The sequence below is a fragment of the Engystomops pustulosus genome, chromosome 4, assembly GCF_040894005.1.
Source record: "Engystomops pustulosus chromosome 4, aEngPut4.maternal, whole genome shotgun sequence".
In the NCBI taxonomy this organism is placed as follows: Eukaryota; Metazoa; Chordata; class Amphibia; order Anura; family Leptodactylidae; genus Engystomops; species Engystomops pustulosus.
In genome coordinates, this window is record NC_092414.1 from 25933607 (window position 1) to 25959564 (window position 25958).

General features: G+C 42.2%; 1 protein-coding gene across 2 annotated transcripts in view; it reads left to right on the plus strand.

Annotated features, from left to right (window-relative positions):
• ANXA6 (annexin A6) overlaps positions 1-25958 on the plus strand; it is a 49902-nt gene that overhangs the window by 19309 nt on the left and 4635 nt on the right. The window contains exons 3-24 of one of the 2 annotated variants that reach the window (XM_072145561.1): positions 439-529; positions 2451-2545; positions 2644-2757; positions 2839-2929; positions 3014-3093; positions 3357-3413; positions 4205-4298; positions 4462-4557; positions 4976-5034; positions 6160-6282; positions 6445-6503; positions 7628-7712; positions 11166-11247; positions 11424-11518; positions 12259-12372; positions 13535-13625; positions 15003-15082; positions 16297-16350; positions 20107-20124; positions 20838-20931; positions 21814-21909; positions 22473-22531. In XM_072145561.1, coding sequence (XP_072001662.1) covers positions 439-529; positions 2451-2545; positions 2644-2757; positions 2839-2929; positions 3014-3093; positions 3357-3413; positions 4205-4298; positions 4462-4557; positions 4976-5034; positions 6160-6282; positions 6445-6503; positions 7628-7712; positions 11166-11247; positions 11424-11518; positions 12259-12372; positions 13535-13625; positions 15003-15082; positions 16297-16350; positions 20107-20124; positions 20838-20931; positions 21814-21909; positions 22473-22531 — 1827 coding nt within the window. The remainder of the gene's footprint in view (positions 1-438; positions 530-2450; positions 2546-2643; positions 2758-2838; positions 2930-3013; positions 3094-3356; positions 3414-4204; positions 4299-4461; positions 4558-4975; positions 5035-6159; positions 6283-6444; positions 6504-7627; positions 7713-11165; positions 11248-11423; positions 11519-12258; positions 12373-13534; positions 13626-15002; positions 15083-16296; positions 16351-20106; positions 20125-20837; positions 20932-21813; positions 21910-22472; positions 22532-25958) is intronic. The other variant, XM_072145560.1, reaches the window with a different exon arrangement.

A 25958-nucleotide genomic window follows, 5' to 3' on the forward strand; every position in this document is an offset into this window, starting at 1 on the left:
TGGTTGAAAATCTATACTCTTCCCTCAACCATAAAATGTGTTAGTGTTAGGTACAACTATTATGTGTACAGAGATGCAGAATCACCCAACACGTGGCGTATTATACGTTCACAAAGTACTTGTGATTTTAGAAATCAGTTAGACGCCCTCTAGTGGACAGATTTTTTATTTTTTTTTCTATGGCAAATTTTTGCGAAACGAAGTTAATTTTCTTCAATTTATTCAACTGTGTATGTGGGGGGTGTATAAATAAAGAATAAAATTTGTGCAATTTTGCAAAAGTTCCATAACACAGGTGGTTTGGGGGATTCTTTAACTCATGTTTTAAAATATTTAAAAAGATTCAGCTTTAATTTAAGTTTTGATAATATCATGAGTAACTACTTTTATGTGTACATTTACATACTATTTTATGTTACACTTTGTCACTCATTGCAGGGCGGCCGTTACAGAGGATCTGTGAAGGATTACCCTAACTTTGATGCCAGCAAAGATGCTGAAGCCCTTTATCAGGCCATGAAGGGATGGGGTATGTCTGAATAAAATTAGTCATTCTTTTACAAAGTACGGTTGAGTGAGTAATAAGATTTTCAGAGTAAGGTCCAATTCACATGTCCGACCACGCCCAGACTGGATTGCAGGTATAGCATATGGCCGGGTGGAGGAGCTAGGGGGAATGAGTCCGCCTCAAAAACCTGAGCCGCTTCAACACAAATCTGGCCAAACATACGATATGTACTATATTTTTGTGGGACAGCCACCCAACGAGACACATTGGGGCTCATTTACTAAGAGCCCGAATCGCTCATTTTCTTTGGGTTACCTGAAAATTACCGATTTGCGCCGGTTTGCCCCGGGTTTTTGGCGCACGCAATGGGATTGTGTTGCATCGGTGCCGTGTTGCTTGCGACGGAAATTGGGGGGCGTGGCCATCGGAAAACCCAACGGATTCGGAAAACCCGCGGTATTTAATTAAAAAAATGTGTCGCTTGACACAAACTTACATGCACCAGGAAGAAGGTGGTGAACTCCGGGGGACCTCAGCACAGCAGCGACACCTAGTGGATATCGGGCGCACGACCTTAGTGAATGTCATCGGGGAGTGGCGATCTGTTGCCATGACGGCCTCAGGTCATACATACATCACCGTATCCCAAAATGTCTGGTATAACCAAATATAATAAAGGTTATTCCCGGGGTTGAAGCCGGTTACGGAAATAGTGCCCAAATGTATGAAACGCCACTTTTTAGCCATTTGAAACACCTAAAAATGTTTACAAAAAGTGATCAAAAGGTTGTACAGATGTCAAATCATCTCGCAAAAAATTACACCTTTCACTGCTCCGTACACCGAAAAATGAAAACATTTTTAGCATCAGAAGATGGCGAAACAATAAAATTTATTTTCGTGCACAAGGTTTTAATTTTTTTAAAATGTATTAAAACACAAAACCTGTATGTACAGTATTTAGTATCATGGTGATCATACCGAACCAAAAAATAAAGTAAAGGTGTTGTATGGAGCATACTGTGAAAGTCGTAAAAACCGAAGTCACAAGAGAATGGCGCAAATGCGGTTCTTTCACTAATTTCACAACATTTGGAATTTTTTTACCAGTACACGACATGGAATAATAAATAACATCGCTGCAAAGTGCAATTTGTTACACAAAAATAAGCCCTCACACAGGGCTTGTTAATAGATTTGCAACGGCAGGGAGCAAAGAATGAACTAAAAAACTAAAAAAATCCACGGGATAGGGCCTAACTTGCTGATCAGTGGGGGTCTCAGTGCTGAGACCCCCGCGGATCGTGAGAATGAGGGGTCCAAGTGACCCCTCGCTGCTCCTCAGAGTAATGGAGCAGACTGCCGCACATGACTCTTCTACTCCATTAATCTCCATAGAGCTGATGGAAATTGCTGAGCGCTGCGCTCACTGATCTCCATCAGCTCCATAAAGATTAATGGAGCAGAACGGTCATGCGCAGCTGCCTGCTCCATTAGGCTGAGGAGCGGCAAGGGGTTCGGTCGGACCCGTCTTTCTCGCGATCTGCGGGGGTCTCAGCACTAAGACCCCCACTGATCAGCAAATTAGGCCCTATCCCGTGGATACGGCCTTTGTGGGAAAACCCCTTTAAGACTGATCACTCAGGAATGATAGTGACTAGATAAGATACTGTACAATTCGACAAATTTGACAGAGGTGTTAAAAAGTCCTAGAGGAATAGGTGGTCAAAAAAGTAACAAAAGGTTCATCATGATATTTATAGGGGCAGCGGGACTGGCATTCAGGTGGGCATTATGAGTTACAGTGGTTGGCAAGATTATGGAAAAATGTGGCCGGCACTTTTGTTACTAAATCATTTTGACCTTCTCGTAAGCCTATAGCTCATGTGTTGTCCCTATGCGGTCATTGTGTATACTCATAGCTCCTTGTAATGTCCCGCAGGCAGTGATAAAGAAACCATCTTGGATCTTGTTACAACCCGGAGCAACCAGCAGCGTATGCAGGTTATTCAGGCCTACAAAAGCCTCTATGGCAAGGTAAGTACATAGGGTTCACTGTGGGGTCTTGGTTGGTCACTGTGATTAGCACTTGTGGGAAATAATGGTTTATATTTCTTTTGTGTGTTTTTACTCAGGATCTTATTGGTGACTTGAAATATGAACTCACCGGTAAATTCGAAAGGCTCATTGTTGGCCTCATGAGACCCCCGGCATATTTTGATGCTAAAGAAATAAAAGACGCCATTGATGTAAGTAGTTTTGTTTTTTCAATCTTTTTTTTTTTTCTATTCTTTTTGTTCCTCATCTTGATAGCCATCATGTCATCCTAGGGCGTCGGCACTGATGAGAAGTGTCTGATAGAGATCTTGGCCTCTCGGGACAATCAGCAGATTCACGCTCTGGTGGCGGCTTATAAGGACGGTACGTTAGGACAAGATGTAATAATGTGCAATCACTTGTTAGGAAGTGTACGTTGTCTCACCTTTGTTTTTGGATCTATTGCAGCTTATGGAAGGGACCTGGAGACAGATGTTATTAAAGACACCAGTGGACACTTTAAGAAAATGTTGGTGGTTTTGCTGCAGGTAATGGATATAATTTTTTTTTTACATCATATACTATATACCAAATATATTTACCAAATTTTTAAGGAGTTGTCAAATGGAAATTAGTTACCTCGCAATGGTCTTATTAGGGAGATTTACACCGCCATGTCATGACGCAAACAATTATGGGACCCAATAGAAAATTATATCTACTTTTTTTTTTAACTTTTGCACCTAAAAAAATGTACTACTATTCTATATTTTGCATTGTCGTGCACATCACCATTGCTCTTGTTTTGCAGGGCACAAGGGAAGAAGATGATATTGTGAGTGAAGAGCTGGTGGCGCAGGATGCCCAGGTAATGTCTTACAGCCGTGGCCGAAAAGGCAATTCTGACCAATCTATAATTGGTAAAATAGTAAAAGGGAACAAATCCAGTAGTCAAAAGCACATTGATCCCGCTACCGGAGGAGAGGATCCCAACACATGGAGCTAGTCCAACCCCTACAAAAATGGACTTCACCGATTCCAGTTTTTAAAAGGAACATGTCATCAGGTGCCCTCTTTCCGGTTCCCTCATGTTCCCATAGAGAATTGTGTGAACATTGCTATAGTGTTTTTATAATAATAATATACCTTTCTCTCTGCAGAGCTGTGTCCCAAGGGGGGGGGGGGGGGGTCCAGTGAGAAGCGTACCCCCCCCCCTGCCCCTCTGCTCTGTCATGTGTCTATTTAAAAATATCCCTCCTATTTGAAATAGACGCATAACAGAGCGGTTTCCCGAGGTTGGGGGGTAATCGCTCCTCACTGGCCACTCCCATGGGGCACTACTCTACAGAAAGAAATTTAAGCTTTCATGTAACTTTTCTTTTTATTGGAAAAGGCCAGTTTTTTAATTAAAAAAAACTTTGGCAACGTGTAAAGTATTATCTATGGGTATATGGGGGTGGAGCCAGAAAAGGGGCTCCTGATGACAGGTTCCCTTTAGAAATTAGAACTGGTGAAGTTAATTTTTGTAGGTAGTTGTTCCGCATGTTGGGATCTATGTGCTTTCCACTACTGGATTTGTTCACTTTTACTATTTTAACAATTTTAGATTGGCATCACAGATTTTTCATGCATCTATTATGGAAAAATTCATATTTTCAGGAGCTATTTGAAGCGGGGGAAGTAAAATGGGGCACAGACGAGGCTCAGTTCATCTATATTTTGGGAAGTCGGAGCAAGACACATCTCCAACTCGGTGAGTGAATTCTCTCATCACTTTTCCAACGTCTTGACAAATTATTGAGCTGCTAAATAGTTGTTCCTGTCAGTGGGAGGAGATGTCCGCTGTCAGTGCTAACTTAACCTAATGGGATTCATTTGGGGATGTATTTTGCAATATATACATTTTTGTCTTGCAGTTTTTGATGAATATGAGAAAATTGCTGGGAAAACAATTGAGGAAAGCATAAAGGGGGAACTCTCTGGGGACTTTGAGAAGCTGATGCTGGCTGTTGGTAAGTCTGTGGAGAGATAAGTGCCTGATCTAAGGCTTAAAGGGGTTTTCTGTATAGTTGCTTGGCTTCTATTTAAATCAATCCGGGGACTACAGGAAAACAGAGCTTATTCCTTAGGCTCCATTCTATTAGTTCTGCCTTTGGATATAGTTGAGAACAGTTCTATACTGTAATATCTATAACCTGGTAACCCCCTTTAAGATGTCTTACAAGTCATGAAGAAATGGTGAGCAATGAATACAGGACTCTTCACCATGATGGTTCTTTCTAGGTCGGTAGCTATAGCGATGTGTTTCGGCTTTTGGAAAATTGAGTTACATTTTAGCTCCCTATAGGTGACACTAGAGACAAGTCACTCCCTTCATGAATGTTATATGTTTCAATGCCTAATGTCAATATATATTTTTTGTCTTTGCAGTAAAATGCATCCGGAGCATCAGGGATTACTTTGCTGTTAGACTCAACAAAGCCATGAAGGTAAGTGCCCGAGCTGTTCTGTGCAGGGATTCACGAGACCAATCTACCTACAACTAAAGTATCCATGGCCACCCCTGGTGACAAAAGGAGCCTTCCTCCCAAGATGCCCTAAACTTATAGATGTGGCCAATTTAACTAATTCTTTTGTAATGTGTAAGTGTAGGGGGGCAGGATATTAGGTAATTTACCAATATACATCTGATTTCTTGATATGTAAAGTGAAGCCTCCTGACTTTTACCTCATCAGTCAGAGATTCCTGACCATAAAATGGCCGCAGATGGAGGGTCATGTGATCTCTATCTGTCCATGAGCAATCGCCCTGCCAGGACCTTATGATAGTATTCATGAATATAATAACATCAAGGTCTTGGCAGGGAAATAGTTCATGGACAGATATGATCACATGACCCTCCGTCTGCCGCCATTTTATGGACAGGAATCTCTGGGGCTGATGAGGTAAAAGACAGGAGGCTTCACTTTACAAATCAAGAAAGCAGAACTATTACTAGATGTATATTGGTAAATTACCTAATATCCTCTCCCCACACTTACACACACATTACAAAATACATGAGGTAAAGTGGTCAACCCCTTTAAGTAGTCACTCTCTTCCGCGGGTAATAGATTGGGTATTTTATAGAAGATCTTAGGGGTGGTAGACTCCCACATACAAGAGCCATTTCAGGACATTTGAATGTCCTCTAAAGATCCTGAAACTGCAGATTGAAAGCAGCAGAAGGGACGCATCCTCCATTCCCCAAGAAGCCGATTCTAGTACCAAATATAGGAAGTGATTCCAGAGTTGTAGGGTGTATAACATTTCTACAGGCCAGGGCCCAGGGCAGTTTTTATCTGCCCCTGCGTGGCAATGGTGTGACCACATGCCACTGCCATTCTACTTTGTTATAAGATGCTACATTGTCATATCCCCCTCTGCTTATTGACAACACATTTATACTCAACAAAGCCGAGTGTATATGAGGGGTCTAGAGGAATAGCGGTCATTCCAGTGAGTGTTTGGCCTTCAGCTATCTAAGGAGAATGGGAACTTTCTCTTTTCTTGATAAATAGTATTACACTTTTTTTCCATGGTTCATCCAGTAATACACTTTTAATGCTTCCAGGGTTTAGGAACGGCTGACAACACCCTGATTCGGATCATGGTCTCCCGTAGTGAAATTGACATGATGGATATTCGGGAGTCATTCAGGACACAGTTTGAGAAGTCTCTGTACTCCATGATAAAGGTGAAGGACTATGCTATGGACTAAGCTATGAGGCATTTATACTCAGATCTATGTATAGGGGAGAGGTGTCTGATCACAGGGGGATCCAACTAGAGGGATCAACTATAAGAACATTTTATTCCATAGTAAAAGTTGTGTTTTTATCTGTTCTATTTTTTCTAGAATGACACATCTGGAGACTATAAGCTGGCTCTGCTGAACCTCTGCGGAGGAGATGATGAGTATGTATACAGCTCAATGGTTATCATTGTTTTCCAGATGTCCCTTACAGAAATGTCTATGCCTTGATCTTTGACTGACTAAGGGAGACATAAAGGCAGATACATGATATATAGATATTTATTTATCTTTCGGTCATATCTTTCTATCACATTATAAGGCTATTATATCTATTATATGGATAGATATTGAATAGAATAGAGATCTAAAAAGGTTGGGTAGGTGATGGAGCAAGGGGTTATGTAGGTGAGAGTGCGAGGTGTGGGGGTAGATGATGGCGTAGGTGGAGATGTGGGATAGGTGATGTCGGGTAGGTGATGGCGTGATAGTTGGGTGGGGAATGTGACGGCGTGGGAAGAAATCCATTTTGAATCCACTCCTGTGAAATTGGGTCTGCTCTGTTCATTTGCACGTTGTGGGGGGGACAGCATGAAGAGTGGGCAGGTGTGGGTGTGGCGCTGTGGGATGGGTAGAGAACTACTCAAGGTCAGGGTAGGTGAGGGCGGAATGAGATGGATAGATGGAAGATACAATTGTATATGAGATAAATATATAGCCATCCTAATACAGCTGTTTTCGATGAGTTTGTGGCTTACGTATTAGACATGTTCCAACACATGTTTAATGGATTGGACATTGAATCAATGGGGGATATTTATCGGGGCTTCTATGCCAGAAAACTGGTGTAGAAGGCATGAAATAATCACAATTACTTGCAAAACGCTAGTAATTGCGATTATTTTCCCCTTTACGCCATCTCCTCTCCAAATGGGCATGAAGGGGGCGGAAGACTAGAGGACGCACTTCCTAGACCACCTTGAATGTTCGCATGATTTTTGTGCAAAATGGCTGACTAAGCCACCCACTGGATACATCAAGAGGTCTAAGCTTCATGATGTATCCGGTGCCACCAGAAGGGAAGAACTTCTATCATACGCTGCCATATGATAGATCTCCCCCAATGCATTTACACTGCATATACTCTTCAACAGGTAGAACTAGAGGGAAAGGAGAGTCCTCTAATAATCATTGCGTCTCATTGTCGGATGTGTAGAAGTGAACCTTAGCGATCTCATTTGGTATGGACTGTAACCCTACATGTAAGCTGTTACTTTCCTTTTTTTAGCGCCGCTGGGGAGTTTTTCCCAGAAGCCGCTCAGGCTGCCATGCAGAAATGGGAACTTAGCGCCACCACTGCCGCACGTATCGAGGTTGGAAGAGATTACGACGACCCCTTACCTTGTGCTGCACCTGCTGCTCTTTGACTTAAGTGTCAGCTAGTGGGCCTCACATCCAGCCGCTTGCCTCACCATAGCTAAAGCCTAGTGAAGATCTGTCACAGAGAAGTCTGCTATGTACTTCAGTAATCTACAGAATAAATTTACCTAGTTAAGTCAACTACATACGCCCCCCACCCCGCCAAACACGCCAAGAAAAGGGAGCACTAATAAAACTACAACGGTCCCCAATTATCGGGGGCATATTGTAGATACACATAGTATATATTGGACCTGTCTGTGACAGATCTGCTCTAACTATACTTAACCTTCCTGGCTAATCCGTTTGGCTTCCTGGTCTCCCGCCTAACACTTTGCTTTCTAACTTGATCACTTTATGCTGTTTGCCGTAACTTTGCCTTTCCTTCTAGTACACAACGTGTGTGGCTCAAAGCATTGATGGCTTTCTAACCCCGTCTTCTAGTCACTGAGCATATTCTACAATATGCCACCATACTGATAAGAAGCTTCTATGATGGAGGAGTCCACTCTAGATATAAATATTAATCTTTGGAATTTTGCAATTGAGTTTGTATTACTTTTGATATACTAGTTTGTTGTCTTTTTACCTCACTACTCCTGTGCATCAATGCTTTTGACCTCTCATATTAAAGGACATCTACCAGGATGCAGGATTGTACACCAAGCACACTGACATACTGGTGTGCGCCCCCTCTGGCAGGATCTGCTTTTCTTTAAGCTTTCTACCCCCTCCTTTTTAACATTAATGGAGCCCAGAGCCCCTCTGGCTCATTTACATAATTTTAAAATTCCTTTTTTGTAAGAAAAAAACAGGGCATAAGAAGCTAAACCAAAAGCAGATCCTGCCAGAGGGGGCGCACACCAGTATGTCAGTGTGCTTGGTGTACAATCCTTCATTCTAATGGTAGTTGTCCTTTAAAATAATTAATAAAACTAAGATTTTAGGTAAAAAATAAGACACAGAGATTAATATTGCATTTTGAGTGGAGACCCCTGACATGTTTTTGTATCTCCTGGTTCTTGAATGATAATTTTTCAATTTCAAATTACTTGTGAATCTGTCAAAAGATTTCATGTCTAACTGAGAGCAGAATGTGGTAGAGAGGGAGAAGCTGAGCTCTGATATATAGGTTTATATAATTTGGTACAGTGTTTCTGAGTAAAACAAAAAGTACATCCTGACAGGACTCCTAGAAGAGTCCTGATTACTCCACCCACCGAGATTGAGTCCGGATTACACTGTGGGTGGGGTAATTAGGACTATCACTGTCAATCACTGTGTGTGGGAGGAGTAATCAGGACTCTTCCTGTCAGTCAATCCTGTCAAGATTACATAAAAACCCCTGCTCCAAGTCATATATAACTCAATATAATGCAGCTCCGCTTCTCTTTATATCAGCTTTCTATAGCTTTTTTTATTAAATCATAATATATTCAGAAAGGGCAACTGAAATCATGTGACAGGTTCGCTTTAAAGGGAACCTACCACCACGATTCTACCTATAAAGGTAGAAGGGGTGGTAGGTGGATGAATGGGACGTTAGGATAGCCCTTTTTTGGGCTAATCCTCACGTCCCGGCGATCTTTTAGAAAATTTTAATCCTGGGATATGTAATTGTTTTTTTAAGCGGCTACTGGGACGTGGAGTAGCCGGACATGAGGCTACACGTCGCAGCTACTCCACGGCCCAGTAGCCTCTTTTCTCCGCCTACCATTTCATATTTGGTGCGCAGCTCCTCGTAGCTGTGCGCCCTCGTCCGAGTCCCTGGCATCTGCGGCGTTCTTCATGCGCAGTAGCTCCGGCCCCGGGACGGAACGCAGGGGACTCGGACGAGCAGCTACAAGGAGCTGCGAGCTGAATATGCAAAGGTAGGCGGAGAAAAGAGGCTACTGGGGCGTGGAGCAGCCCCGACATGTAGCCTCATGTCCGGATACTCCACGCCCCAGTAGCCGCTTAAAAAAATTTACATATCCTAACAATGCACCTGGTGAATACTTTATTCTGTAAGCGAATTCAGAATGCTAAGGGTATGTGCCCATGGACCTGTTGAAGTGGGATGGAAAACTAAGATAATCATTTGCTCCTTACTGGGGCTTCATTCTGAGGGCGCGTTCACACGTGTTTTGGGCTTTGTTTTCATTGCGTTTGAAACGCGTTACAACAGCTGAGGAGAGGTGATTTGTCTAATTATATTACTGTTTACATTTGTTAACGCAACGTTAACAAAACACATGAGTTAACATGTGCATTTTGTAAACACAAATGTTAGCAGTAGTGTAATTAGGCAAATGGCCTCTCCTCAGCTGTTGTAATGCGTTTCAACCCAATGAAAACGCAATCAAAACGCAACGTGTGAACGCGCCCTAAGAAGGACTTGTTCAAGTAAGGTGTGGACTTCCTCAGCCAATGGGCTAGTGTTATGCATACAGAATACTCACCTGTGCAGACTGGTCCTCAGTTACATGTGAACATACCCTAAACCTATCAGATACAGCAGCAGCCATGCTTACATACTGTATATATTGTTATAGGCTTATATACTGTATATATTGCTATAGGCTTACATACTGTATATATTGTTATAGGCTTATATACTGTATATATTGCTATAGACTTCTGTATTGTATATATTGCTATAGTCTCATATACTGGATATATTGCTATAAGCTTACATATGCTATACATTGCTATAAGCTTGCATACTGTATATATTGCTATAAGCTTACATACTGTATATATTGCTATAGGCTTATATACTGTATATATTGCTATAGGCTTATATACTGTATATATTGCTATAGGCTTACATACTGTATATATTGCTATAGGCTTATATACTGTATATATTGCTATAAGCTTACATACTGTATATATTGCTATAGGCTTATATACTGTATATATTGCTATAGGCTTATATACTGTATATATTGCTATAGGCTTATATACTGTATATATTGCTATAGGCTTATATACTGTATATATTGCTATAGGCTTACATACTGTATATATTGCTATAGGCTTATATACTGTATATATTGCTATAGGCTTACATACTGTATATATTGCTATAGGCTTATATACTGTATATATTGCTATAGGCTTATATACTGTATATATTGCTATAGGCTTATATACTGTATATATTGCTATAGGCTTACATACTGTATATATTGCTATAGGCTTATATACTGTATATATTGCTATAGGCTTATATACTGTATATATTGCTATAGGCTTATACATTGCATATATTGCTATAGGCTTACATACTGTATATATTGCTATAAGCTTGCATACTGTAGATATTGCTATAAGCTTATACATTGCATATATTGCTATTGTCTTACTGTATATATTGCTATAAGCTTACATACTGTATACATTCATAATCTTACACTTTCTAGTTGAAAGGCACCATACAGCCTGCAGCTGACTTCAATGCAGACAACGATGGGAAGGCCCTGAGGAAAGCAATGAAAGGATTTGGTAAGACCCTTCACCAGTTACTATTCATCTTCCTATAGGAATGTTGTGTTTTACCCTGTACATGTGATGTGGACTATTACTTACTAACCCTAGATGGGGAGAAAAGATCTTTGCACCAATATGTTAAAATAATCCTGATTTTACTAATAATTTATATACTTCTGGATATTCCCCAGGTACCGATGAGGACACCATTATTGACATACTCACCAAACGCACCAACAACCAGAGGCAAGAGATAAGAAAAGCTTTCAAGTCACACTTTGGACGAGTAAGTCTCTTTAAAAATAAAAAAAAAATCAGGAATTAACCCCATTAAAGGAGTATTCATTACCACATATTGCACAAGCTCCAGTGTGGCCATGTTTTTTTTTTCAAACCCCCAAACAGCCCCTTTAAGGCCGGCGGCACACGTGGTGTTTTGAACCCGTTTTTGAGCCGTTTTTAAGCAGTCCGTTAAAAAACGCATGCGTTTTTTGCAAACGCATCCATTTTTGTCCAGTTTTAATTAAGACAATTGGTGGAACCTGTCAAAAATTGATGCATTTTCAAAAAACGCATGCGTTTTTTAACGGACTGCCTAAAAACAGCCCAAAAACGGGTTCAAAACGCCACGTGTGCCGCTGGCCTAAGTCATTTTTGTCAATGGGTCATTGTTCAAAATTTTTCTTATTGGGGCAATGTTTCACTTGTGTTTTTTTTTTTTTTTATTGTAAAAGTCAGTAGTAGTTATTGGCCAAAGGCTACATAAAATATAAGGGCTCCAGAAATGGAGGGTCAAGTTGCTGGGCACCAATGCCATATCTATGCCAGGACACAACTATAATGTAATGTTTATAGCCTCCTCATCTGGTAATAGATGCCTTAAAGGCCACCAAAGACTCCTGGGCACAGGTTATGCCCCTGATGGGCACATTTACAGCATATAATGCTATCCGCGTCCTATAACTTAATTTGTGCACTGTATATATACTGTCAGCTGATGAATTGTTACTTTTGCCCCATTTTCAGGACCTTATGGCAGATCTGAAGTCAGAACTGGGTGGGACATTGGCCAGGCTCATTCTAGGACTCATGATGACCCCTGCCCAGTTTGATGCCAAACAGATAAACAAGGCCATTGTGGTATGTAACCTTCATTCTCCGCTTGTAGGGTTTAACCTAACTATATCAAAGTCACTTAATCCGGCAGAGCATCACCAGGGTCATTCCTTTACTCCCTAGCAAGTTACTCTAAGGATATTATGGTAGGATCCATAGTTATGTATGTGCTCATATCCCCGCCTATAGAGCGCCCTGGACCCTTAGGGTGATGGCACACGTGATGTTTTGAACAAGTTTCTGGCAAGTTTTTTAAGCAGTCCGCCGAAAAACGCACGCGATTTTTGAAAACGCATGCGTTTTTGACAAGTTTCAATTAAGATAATTGGTCAAACCTGTCAAAAAGGCATGCACTTTGACAGACTGCTAAAAAACGGGCCTAAGACGTGGCGTCACCCTTACGGATCAAACACAAACAACTTTAATGGGGCGTAACTACAGAAGTAACAGCCATAGCAGCTGCTATGGGGCCCACAGTGTCAGGGGGCGCTGATATCTGGGGTATTGGTTGGTAATATGCTGTATGTGTTTGAGTATATACTGTGTTTGTATATGCTGTATGTCTGTATATGGTATTGTATGTGTGGATGTATTTGCTGCATATGTGATGTGCTGTATGTCAGTATATGGAATGTATATATGTATGTGAGTAACTGCTATATGTGTGTGTAAATGTGATATGTACATGCTGTAGGTCTGTGAATATGGTGCATGGGTACATATGATACTGGATGTATGTGTGTGTATAAGTCATATGCATGTACATAAGTGTGTCTCACATGTGTGTAGAAATATATATATTATAATTTATTTATTTATACACATAATTTATTTATTTTTTTAAGTGGGAAGGGACGCCCCATATAGAAGTCTCTACTTACACCCCTGATTATGGGAAATATTCTACCTAACTATAGACAATAAATTGAGTCCGAAGTAAAGAAATTTGCTTATTGGTAAATTGAGCTCAGCGAGGGATGACGAGACTGAAACGAAAGCTCAGCTGTGAGTCTGTATGAAGCCTTGGCACACAATACTGTTTGCTTCACTGACAACAAGCAGAGGTGCTGAGCAGAGAAACAACGTTAAATCAACACAGAAAGTGACATTATTTGTTGTACATTATTGAGTTATTATTTAGTAGCGGAGATGATTTTCCATACACTTTGCCCCTATGTATATGCAGGGTGCAGGCACCGACGAGAAAGTCCTCATTGAAATCCTGGCTACAAGAAACAACCAGGAAATCCAGACTATCAATGAAGCCTATCAAGAAGGTGAGCTGACAATATACAATACGGGTCTAGGAAGGTATAGTCATTTAAAGGGGCGCTGGAATATAAAGGAAATCTACCATGAAAATCCATCATGATAAACCAGGGACATTACTCATAGATCCAGGTACCATGACTGTGGTAATCTTCTTATATCCGTCATCCATGGCCTTCTTCCTTCTAAAAACATTGTTGAAAATTATGGTATAGATCCTGAAGTGCCATGAGGCGTGTTACCAGAGCTCCTCAGTGTTGCAGATTCATGAGCTGTTACAATGAGCTGAACAAAAATAGCGCAGCAGCCCACATTCTTTTGTTCCGCTGCATTAAGGTCAAAGAGGAACGGAAGGTGAACAGATGGTCTCCATTCCCCATCCATTCTTAGTTTCTGTTGTGCTTTTCTAAAGCTTAGTGTGTAACGGAAAAAGGGGCGGCACAGTGGCTGAGTGAGTAGCACTTCTGCCTTGCAGCACTGGGGTCCTGGGTTTGAATCCCACCCAGGTCAACATCTGCAAAGAGTTTGTATGTTCTCTCCGTGTTTGCGTGGGTTTTCTCTGGGTACTCCGGTTTCCTCCCACACTCCAAAACATACTGTTAGGTTGATTAGATTGTGAGCCCCATTGGGGACAGGGACAGATTTGACATGCTTTGTGCAGCGCTGTATAATCTGTGTGCGCTAAATAAACGTTATAGTAGATCTGAGGCTTCTTGGCCTACACAGGGTTTGTTTGTGGTCTGCTAATAATATTATAATATATAATAATATATTAATAATATATAATATATATATAATATATAATAATAAGCAAATAATATTGTCTGTGTAATGAAAAGTTATTACATTTTCTTCTTTCTGTATCAATTCTTCGGGGTTTTCTAGATCTCTGCTTGCTTTTTTTTTTGCTGTCATGCAACAGGAAGCTTCATTCTTTACATTCTGTAGTTAAACACTGGTCCATGGTCATGTGACGTTACACAGGTGCAATGCTCGTTAGCATCACACAGTGTTATATAATGAACCGTGCACCTGTGTGACATCACATGACCATGGATCGGTGTTTATCCACAGAATGAAAAGAATGAAGCTTCCTGCTGCATGACAGCAAGCAGAGATCTACCAAACTTTGAAAAGTTGAAATAGAAAGTATATTGGAGAATTTTATAACTTTTCATGACACAAACAATATCAATTATTTGCTGGAATTTGCTCAAAGTGGACAACCCTTTTAATTTTCTACCATGGACTAAATTTTTTTAGTTTTTGTGGAGATACGAATCATTTCTTTCTTGTGACTATTGAAGGTTTTATTGCAATATGGATAATGAATGTTGATCATTTTGTATTATGCTACCTTAATGTCTCCTCATTCTTCACAATAGCTTATAACAAGTCACTGGAAGATGCTATAAGCTCCGACACATCTGGACATTTTAAGAGGATCCTCGTCTCCTTGGCATCGGTGGGTTAAAATTAGATATCAATGATAACATGTATGAAGATTACATTGTGATGTCAAACTTTGGCCGGAGATGGGGGGCATCATGTAGATCAGTGGTTCTCAACCTTCGTAAGGGTGCATTCACACAGCCGGATGCCCGCCTGACCGCAGTCTGGCGAGCATATCGCTGTGTGCTGGAGAGAAGGAGGAGGTGAGCCCCCCCCCCCCCCATAGAGAAAAGCGCCGCACAGCCACACCGTGCTGCCGCACCGCCATTGCCATCTATGGGGATGTATATGCATCTGCAAATTTATGTGAATGTACTCTAACCCTGCGACCCAGTCACAGTGATCCCCCTAGTAGTCACCATACCAGCCCGCAGTAGTCACAATGATGCCCCGAGTAGTCACGGGGATGCCTTCGCTAGCTGGCGGTAAAAAAGTACTTACCTACACAGGCTCCATTAGCCACTTTAGTGTTCTACCTCTCTCCACTCTCCTATGGATAGGCGAGTGTCGGTCCCTAAGGCCATCGGAAGACATATTTCCGATGATCCTGGCGACACGTGTGCAATGGTGGTTCGACCTTCAAAGGGGTCGCAACCCCCAGGTTGAGAACTGCTGATCCTGTAGACAATATTTCTGTTCTTGCAGAAGAGCTCTGGCGCAGATCACTTTTGTAGACAGTTCCTCCTCCTGTGCCATCTAGAGGAATAACTATAGCAGGGGCAGAGGAGGCTTCCGCCAGGCTTTATGGTCCCTGTACACACATTATGGAAACACTACAGTACATAAAGGATCATAGTATTTAACTAAGGTTCTAGGACCCTAAACCTGTGTTTCCACATATTAAACAAAGAGGTTCTTTAGTAGCTGCAATATGTTATTACATTACTCAGCCCCATCTTCTATAAAATAATTCAATAATAGACAAAAGGATCCTGTTATTCTTTAAAAAGGTGTTCTGCAGCAGCTTAGGTGACATAGGGGAATCAGGTGTCACCAGATTACGAAATATAAAGTTATATAAAGTCCTCTAAGGACCGAACTCGAATATCAATCTCCTCTTATGTAAGGTCACAAAACTCCATTCCTATAATTGACAGTAGAGAGCGAATTTTATCACTTATAATGCAAAATGTAACCAATGCAAATGTCAGAAAACCTCTGCCTGATATAAGATGACCCCTTATCTGCTGTAGTCCATTGTCTAACAAACTCCACTTCTATCTCTAGGCCAACCGTGATGAGAGCGGTGAAGATTTAGAGAAGGCTGTGGAAGATGCCAAGGTAAGAATCTCAGACTCCTCATTTATATCCTCACCTGGACAGAAGCAATGATGGGAGTTTCACCTACATAGCTTGTTGTAGTTTTTGTTTTGTGCACTAGATGGCGCAGTAACTCCTCAGGATTTCATTATTGTAACAGCGCAGCTATATACAGGGATCATTCTCCAGGATTTTCCTAGATGTTCCTTGATGTTATGGTCATGTTGAAAAGGACGTCTCACTACTGTACATCTTTATACGTCATCTTAGTCTACGTCTCCTTGAAAGGAAATCTACTATCAAATTCTATCGTTATAAACCATGAACAGTTACTCATAGATCCAGGCACCATTACCAGAACTGCCACTAGGAAGTTTGAGGCCCTGGACTGGTAAATTTTATAATTTATAATAATCCGGCTCTGTGTGCACAGTGAGTTCCCTGCATCTGGTAAAGGAGGAGAGTCTTCTGTGATTCAGGGCCCCTTCTTCTCCTTGGGGCCCCCTGAACACAGTCACACTAAACTTCCCCTGATGGCGGCCCTGACTGTGACTGTGGTAATCTTTTTATATTTGTTATCTATGGGCTCCTTCCTTCTAAAATCAGCTTTTAAAATGATGCTGATGAATATGAACGGCTTCTGGGAGGTTACCAGCACCTCTCAGTGCTCTGGATTCACAGGCCGTTACACGGTGCAGGAACGCTCCCTCCCCCCTCCTTCCTACCCACTGTTTGAGATTACATCAGGCAGAGGGAGGGGGAAGTGCTGGATGAGCAGGCTGAGGGTGAGACATTGTTACAGCCTGTGAAAGGGAGGGGCACTGGTAACACCCATGGAGCCCTTCAGACTCATAAGCATAGTTTTAATTTATAGTTAATTTTAGAAGTAAGGAGGTTATGCATAATAAAGATAAGAAGATAACCACAGCCACGGTGCCTGGATCTATGCGTAACTGTCCCTGGTTTATCGTGATGGATTTTGATAGATTTCCATTAAAGAGAACATTCCATGCAAATTAACCCACCCAAAATAAATACTTAATTAAAACTATGATTAAAAAGCATTGCCCTAAGCGTGAGGTCACACGGTGCAATCTTGGTTTGTTCTTGGTGCGTTTACATTTTCACAGCTGCCTACACTTCCATAAATGAAGAAAAACCGATTCAAACCAGCCAAACGCATGGTAAACATGCAAAGACGCATGCGTTTTAAAAGGTGTTGAAAACGCACCGTTTACCTGCACCCCATGTGGCAGCAATGTTAAAAAATCAGTTTGTAAACTGATAGGTCACTCCCCTGATGCGAGTCCAATGAAGCTCTGATATTCAGTGGCTATAAGATACCAAAAAGAAGGAACCGCCACAGTATAACAAACAAAGATTACTGTATAGAATTAATACATTTAGTAAAATCGCTCAAATACCCAAAAAAAAGTTTGAGGATACAGCATTCGGAGGATGGTGTGTACCCTGACACAAAACTGATGACTTGCATTAATAATCCTCACTTGTTCTAAATACAAATGTAAATAAAGTTGCCTGTGTTCAAGGAATACTTACAAATAAATAAGTGAATTTACAGCCGGTCTCCTACTTAAGAACACCCGACTTAGACGACTCCTAGTTACAAACGGACCTCTGGTAATTGGTAATTTACTGTACTTTAGCCCTAGGCTACAGTGATCATGTGTCTGCAATGAGGCTTTATTGTTAGTCCTGGTTATGACAATCCAAAATGTTTAAAATCCAATTGTCACAGAGACCCAAAAATTTTTGTCTGGAGCTATAATTATAAAATATACAGTTCCGACTTACATACAAATTCAACTTAAGAAAAAAAACCTACAGGTATGTAACCCAGGGACTGCCTGTATATGAATAAAGTGCAAGTGCAATCACAAATGCATATACCAGGAACCATGGGACAAGGAGCTGCCAATATTAAAAAGACAAAATATATATTGGACTGAACAACCCGACTAATGCCTATGTATAAAGTGCATGAATGCCACAAATCAAAGGTACAGGTCCATATTCAATAAGATTACACCTGGCAGCCACATCTTACCCATGGGTTGTTGCAAGTCACCTCCCCGACTTGCGTATCGGCGTTCCACACCTTCCTCTGAATGCTGTATTTCCTTCATAGGTGACATATTTATAGTGAGTACTCCAGAGATCAATTTTGTTGGTTTTGTATATTCAGTGGCTACTGCTTTGCCTCTTTCTTCCTAATTGACAGGTCTCACTGCTGTGTGGAACATTGAGAGAGAGCTCTGTTACATCATTGGGCGCGTCATATGACCAGATTAATGTTCTCTAATGTCCTGTTACATTTGCATCATCTACCCCATGTATGTATCTGATCCCATGAAATCACTGCATACCTCCATGGAGGCTGCTGTGATTTCATGGGATCAGATACATACATGGGGTAGATAATGTAACAGGGCTATTGATGACCTCACCCTGGTCACATGACATGCTGAGAAGAGGCATGGGACATGGGGGGGGTTTGCCTGAGCAGGATTTACATATACTTGCAGTACTCCCTTCTGGAGAAATGTAGCATTACAAGATGCCCATTCGGGCCTCCACTATGCCAAGGGAATCCTTGGTCTTAGGCCAGGATCGGATTAAGACTGCCATTGGTCCTGGGCTGTATGAACATTACAGCACCTACAAGTCGGGAATCACTTCCTACATATGGTACTAGAATCAGCTTCTTGGAGAATGAAGATTGAAAGCAGGCAGAAGAGACACATCCACCAGTTTCAGGATCTTTGAAGGACCTTCAAAGGTCCTGAAATGGCTTTTGTACATTAAGAGAATGTATGGGGATTTCATGGGTGAAGATCCTTCTAAAAATAATCACCCAAACGGCCCATGTTATAATCCGCTGCTGGTATGGACCATATGGATAGATGTTCCCGTCACTTTATAAATATTTCACCTCATTTTAAAGACGTCTTTAAAAAAACTTTCCAAGTTGTCAGGGGAAGTCCAACTAACCTTTTTTTGGCACAAGTATCTTCTGAGAAACAAACGTGCGGTTTCCTTTCAGCTAAATATTTTGTAACCATAGTTCGGAAGTCGACTGTGATTGCTTTATAGTAACATATAAAATATGTACCCAGATATCTTTATCTGGTCCTTCACATCCGTGTCCTCGATATCTTAACAACAGCACTTTCACTTTCGGATCTAGATGTTCAGTAGATATAGAGCAAAGCTACAGAAACCTCAGGGTGGCCACAAACCCCCTGCATGTATACAGATGCCCTAGATGCAGAATACACTATAAAGTAATAAAAAGCAGATGTAGCAGAAGGGAGTTTAGCACACAGCCAATAGCAGATTATAATATAGGGATTTGGGCGGCCGCCCAAGGCTTCTAGGGGGCCCAAGGCTTCTAGGGGGCCCATGACCACCAGTGTGATACTGCCCTGAAGACATAATAAAAAGGACCTCCAGCCATGAAATCCTCATACTCATACACAAACTTATATAGGGGTCCTTTATAACTTTTTTATTCATGTCACAGCATCGGATCTGTTTTCCCCGTTATCTGGGTGTCTATTTCTAGTCACCTCTAGGGGGCGCATTGAGACTTTTTTTTACAGAATTTTTTTTCTATGTCAATAAAACTTGATAAAAATTAACAAACATATTACATAAATTCTCAATTAAAAAAAAAACGAAATCTCTTTTGCTGTATCTCTTCCAATTCTTGATCTCCCTTAATTTTTTGCTTACTTCTCTCTTTTCTTGTCTTAGGTTATTGCTTCCGTCCTGGTGAGTGATTATCTATCTTTATTAGATGTTGTCATTATCCAATTGCAAACCTGTCGTGCCGCCTTAGGTTTCATTCACACACACGTATGCTAGATGGGCCGAGCATATGGCAGGTTCGCTGGAGAGGAGGAGGGGTGAGGAGCTGCTGAAAGATCTGCTCAGAGCACTTGCAGGAGCTGCAAATGTGGCTAAAGTTTTCACAGACCTGCTGGTACTTACTGTGGTTACACAGATCTCCATGACCTCTACCTAGCACTGTCTGTAGTTTATTATGCTCAAAACTGATTACGTTTAAGTAGGAAACTAATTAGGGGTGGACTAAGACCCCCATGAGCCCTGGGCTTTATGAATATTATAGTCCCTACAAGTCTGGAATTCACTTCCTACATCTGGTACTAGAATCAGCTTCATGGGGAATGGTGGAAGTGCTCCTTCAACCTGCTTACAATCTGTAGTTTCAGGACCTTCAAAGGTCCTGTAATGGCATACATGTACATGTGTACTGAGAGCAGGAACATATGTATGATGATTTCATGGGTAAAGGCCCTTCTCAGTATAAAATGTGGTGGGTCATTTGGGTGGCCATGGCCATCCACTATTAAGGCAATAGGTCATCCAAGTAATGACAGGTTCCATTAAATTTTTTAAATTTTTTATATAACCCATATTTATACATGTCATATGATCTTATTCCTTTCTTACTACGATTTTAGGAAATATCAGATTCTGTATCGGATGATTCAACTTCATCAGAAACTCGCTTTATGACCATCTTGTGCACACGTAGCTACCCACATCTCAGGAGAGGTAAGTGCTTTACATTTGGATGCTATATGGTGGCAAGTCAAAGGTCCGGGGCTGTAACTACTTTTTACTAATTTGCATAAATAGGAGTGTAGCTGTAACATACAGTAAGAAATTACATATAAAGGACTAGAACAATACAATATAACAGGAATTGTCATATTTTCGGCAGATGAGACAATTATGCATTATCACTTCAATGCATAGATTTCACTATTTTTTTAATAGTTTTAGGACCTCCTCTGGTTAGGCTTAGCACTCTCTTTTCATTGGCAGACCATGTCTCTTTTTTGTCACCGTAGTGGGAACCTAAACCTACCAGTTACACTGTAATGTGTACATGGTGGATGACCGTGACGCCAATTCCAAGAGATGTAGGAGAAATTTTGAGGGCCAAGGATATTGGCCCTTCATGGTTGTTCTCCCCTTTTTGGGAGTCTCCCTGAAGAACCAGGAGGGTCATATTGGGTCAGCAATAATCTGTGAGTGGACTGAACCGTATTGTTTGAGTGTCCCATATAAAAGGAGCTCTCGACCATCACTGTTCACTTCTGTGGAGCTTCTGAGACTGCTATCTTCTCAGATTGTCCCATGTGGACCACAGAGTGCTACTAATGAGCCCTTTGTTTTTTTGTGATCACACATTTGGTATCAATGGTAAAATCTAAGAGTCTATGTTTCAATCATCCCATCAGATATAGACCCTAGTAAGAAGTCATTGATTCTAGTCACCTCCGTTGAGTAGTCTTCTGTGGACCATTAGGAGCCTCTGAAATCTCCGCTGGTATTGATCGTTCATTGTGATCCTTTGAAGCAACTTAAATTAATATTTTCAAACTACATTTACTCTGAAATTTTATATATTGGCCTCATCTTTTCTTTCAGTATTTCAGGAGTTCATTAAGCAGACAAACCATGATGTTGAACATACCATCAAGAAAGAGATGTCCGGAGATGTGAAGGACGCTTTTGTGGCCATTGGTGAGTAGAGGCCTATCGTCCAGGAATTACATAATAACCAAAATATTAGTATACAGGCGGTCCCCTACTTGAGGACACCCGACTTACAGACAACCCATAGTTACAGACAGACCCCTCTGACCTCTGGTGAAGCTCTCTAAATTCTTTACTATAGTCCCAGGCTGCAATGATCAGCTGTGAGGTGCCTGTAATGAAGCTTTATTGATAATCCTTAGTCTCATTACAGCAAAAAATGTTTAAACTCCAATTGTCACTGGGGCCAAATTTTTTTTTTGTCTGGATCTACAATGATAAAATATACAGTTTTGACTTACATACAAACTCAACTTAAGAACAAACCTCCGGACCCTATCTTGTACGTAACCCGGGGACTGTCTGTATTTAAATAATGCCCCTAGCACCTTCTCCAACCCACTGTGAACACTCCCTACTCCATTTAATGCCAGGACAACAAGCCAACATCCATAACTGCACCTGACTAGGGGTGTAGCCTCCTACCCTGTCCTCTCCAAGGCCCTAATGTGAGTTATACTGTATATGACTCAATGTCGTCTTCCCTTCAGTCCGCAGTGTGAAGAATAAACCAGCCTTCTTTGCAGAGCGTCTCTACAAAGCAATGAAGGTAAGAAAACATCTAGAAATCTGTCACAATACAGTATCAAATTGATGAACAAGTCTAGGTTACAGCAGAAAATATACCAATAAACATATTTTATGCATCCAGTAACGCAAATTAGGTCACGCTCACCTTTTGCGAAAGCCGTGCGAGTTTTTATAGAAGTTGTAAGCGTTTATGAAAAGTATTAAAGGGAATCTGTGAGTAGTTTTGAAAGCTACAGACCAGTGATGGCGAACCTTTTAGAGATCGAGTGCGCAAAATGAGACCCAAAAAACACTAGCTTTTCCCAAAGTGCCAACACAGCAATTTAGGCAGTAACAAACTTATTGCTACCAGAATTTTGGAGCTCCAACCCGACCCTGTCCACACCTTTTCACTCTTAGGACAGGACCAAGCAGCACAAGATGGGTCCCTTTAAAATAGCAGGGCACTACTTGGACTGCCTGAGACTGCTTCCAGTAGAGGGAAGGGGCTGTGGAACAGTTCATTACAAATAGCAGAAAGCTCTTCATGCTGAAAGACCATCCCAGACAGGGCCGGATTATAGGCGGGGCTCCCGGGGCTAGAGCCCCGGGGCCCCCACCATCTTGCCCCCCCTAGGGGCCCCCACCAGATCGCACTTCCCGTGCCCCCCCTCATGAGCCGAATGCCGCCCGCCGCCTCCGGGCATAGGCGAGCACCTCCCCGGCGATCCAGCCCCTGCATAAACTGCCCGCCCTGCTGCATGGAGAGCCGCCGGCCGCCACTCCGCCCCCCCCCCTTCGGCACAGGTGACCGCTTCCAGGCCCACCTAAACAAGCAACACCCTCCCCACACCCCCGGCCCCGCCCCCGCCCCTCACTCCCGGCTCAACACTGTTTCCCGCTCCGCTCAGTGGCTCCTCGCTCCGCTCACAAGCCTCCGTTCACTCCTGGCTTAACACCGCCTCCGGCTCCCCGCTCCGCTCGCTCCCCGCTCAACACCGCCTCCCCGCTCCGCTCGCTCCCCGCTCAACACCGCCCCCCGCTCCGCTCGCTCCCCGCTCAACACCGCCCCCCGCTCCGCTCGCTCCCCGCTCAACACCGCCTCCGGCTCCCCGCTCCGCTCGCTCCCAGCTCAACACCGCGTCCGGCTCCCCCGCCCCCTGCTCCGCTCGCTCCCCGCTCAACACCGCCTCCGGCTCCCCCGCTCCCTGCTCAACCGCTCGCCCCCCCCCCCCCCCCCCCGAGGAACATGCAACCGCCAACCCCCCTCCTTCCTGGCCGAATAAGCAACCGACCGACCCCCCCCCCCCCCCCCGACCAGCGAACAAGGAGCGGCAAGACCCCCCACCCGCCCGAACAGGAACCCGGTCACCCGGTCACCCTAACAGGTAAGTATATACATATGTGTTTTTCTGTGTGTATATATGTATATACAGTGTATATGTTTATATACAGTGTATATGTGTATATGTGTATATACAGTGTATATGTGTATATACAGTGTATATGTGTATATATGTATATACAGTGTATATGTGTATATATGTATATACTGTGTATATGTGTATATATGTATATACTGTGTATTTATGCATCTACTGTGTATATGTGTATATATGTATACGCTGTGCATATATGCATCTACTGTGTATGTGTATATATGTATACGCTGTGCATATATGTATCTACTCTGTATATGTGTATATACTGTGTATTTATGCATCTACTGTATATATGTATATACTGTGTATATATGCATCTACTGTGTATATGTGTATATATGTATATACTACGTATTTATGCATCTACTGTGTATATGTGTGTGTATGTATGTATACGCTGTGCATATATGCATCTACAGTGTATGTGTGTATGTATGTATACGCTGTGCATATATGCATCTACAGTGTATATGTGTATGTATGTATACGCTGTGCATATATGCATCTACAGTGTATATGTGTATATATGTATACGCTGTGCATATATGCATCTACAGTGTATATGTGTATATATGTATACGCTGTGCATATATGTATATACTGTGTATATATGCATCTACCGTGTATATATGTATATACTGTATATTTATGCATCTACTGTATATATGTATATACTGTGCATATATGCATCTACTGTGTTTATACACGCATTTATGTGTGTACATTTATATATATGTGAATGATGTGGTTTTTGTATATACTGTGTATATGGAATGTATGTATATGCTCTATATACAGAATGTGTGTGTATTTCCCGTATGTGTGTGTAAATGCTGTATATACTGAATGTGTGTGTGTGTATTTCCCATAAGTGTGTGTAATTGCTGTACATACTGAATGTGTGTGTATTTCCCATAAGTGTGTGTAATTGCTGTACATACTGAATGTGTGTGTATTTTCTATATGTGTATATACTCTGGGTATTAGTTTATAAATGTATATGAGTGCATAAATGTGTGTGTATAAGTGTATACTTGTGTGTATATATGGGTGCAAGTATACGAGTGTAGAACTTTATGTGTGTGTGTATATGTATATAAATGTGGGTAATTGTATAAACATGTCTGTATAAGGGTACATTCACAAGAGCGTATGGGGACGTATATCTGGACGCAAATTTGCTACCGGATATACTTCCCTCAAAGGCGTCCATAGCGCCTAGGCTCGGTACTGTGAGCACCACGAGTACTCACTGTTTCGTGCTGTGGCCACTGTATGTAGCTGTGTTACTGGGGTGAGGCGAATGTATGTAGCGGTGTTACTGGGGGCGAGGCGGCTGTATGTAGCTGTGTTACTGGGGTGAGGCGAATGTATGTAGCTGTGTTACTGGGGGCGAGGCGGCTGTATGTAGCTGTGTTACTGGGGGCGAGGCGGCTGTATGTAGCTGTGTTACTGGAGGGTTGGCGGCTGTATGTAGCTGTGTTACTGGGGATGAGGCGGCTGTATGTAGCTGTGTTACTGGGGGCCAGCCGGCTGTATGTAGCTGTGTTACTGGAGGGTTGGCGGCTGTATGTAGCTGTGTTACTGGGGATGAGGCGGCTGTATGTAGCTGTGTTACTGGAGGGTTGGCGGCTGTATGTAGCTGTGTTACTGGGGATGAGGCGGCTGTATGTAGCTCTGTTACTGGGGGCCAGCCGGCTGTATGTAGCTGTGTTACTGGAGGGTTGGCGGCTGTATGTAGCTGTGTTACTGGAGGGTTGGCGGCTGTATGTAGCTGTGTTACTGGGGATGAGGCGGCTGTATGTAGCTCTGTTACTGGGGCCAGCCGGCTGTATGTAGCTGTGTTACTGGGGATGAGACGGCTGTATGTAGCTGTGTTACTGGGAGCGAGGCGGCTGTATGTAGCTGTTACTGGGGGCCAGGCGGCTGTATGTAGCTGTGTTACTGGGGGGGGGGGTGAGGCGGCTGTATGTAGCAGTGTTAATGGCGATGAGGCGGCTGTATGTAGCTGTGTTACTGGGGATG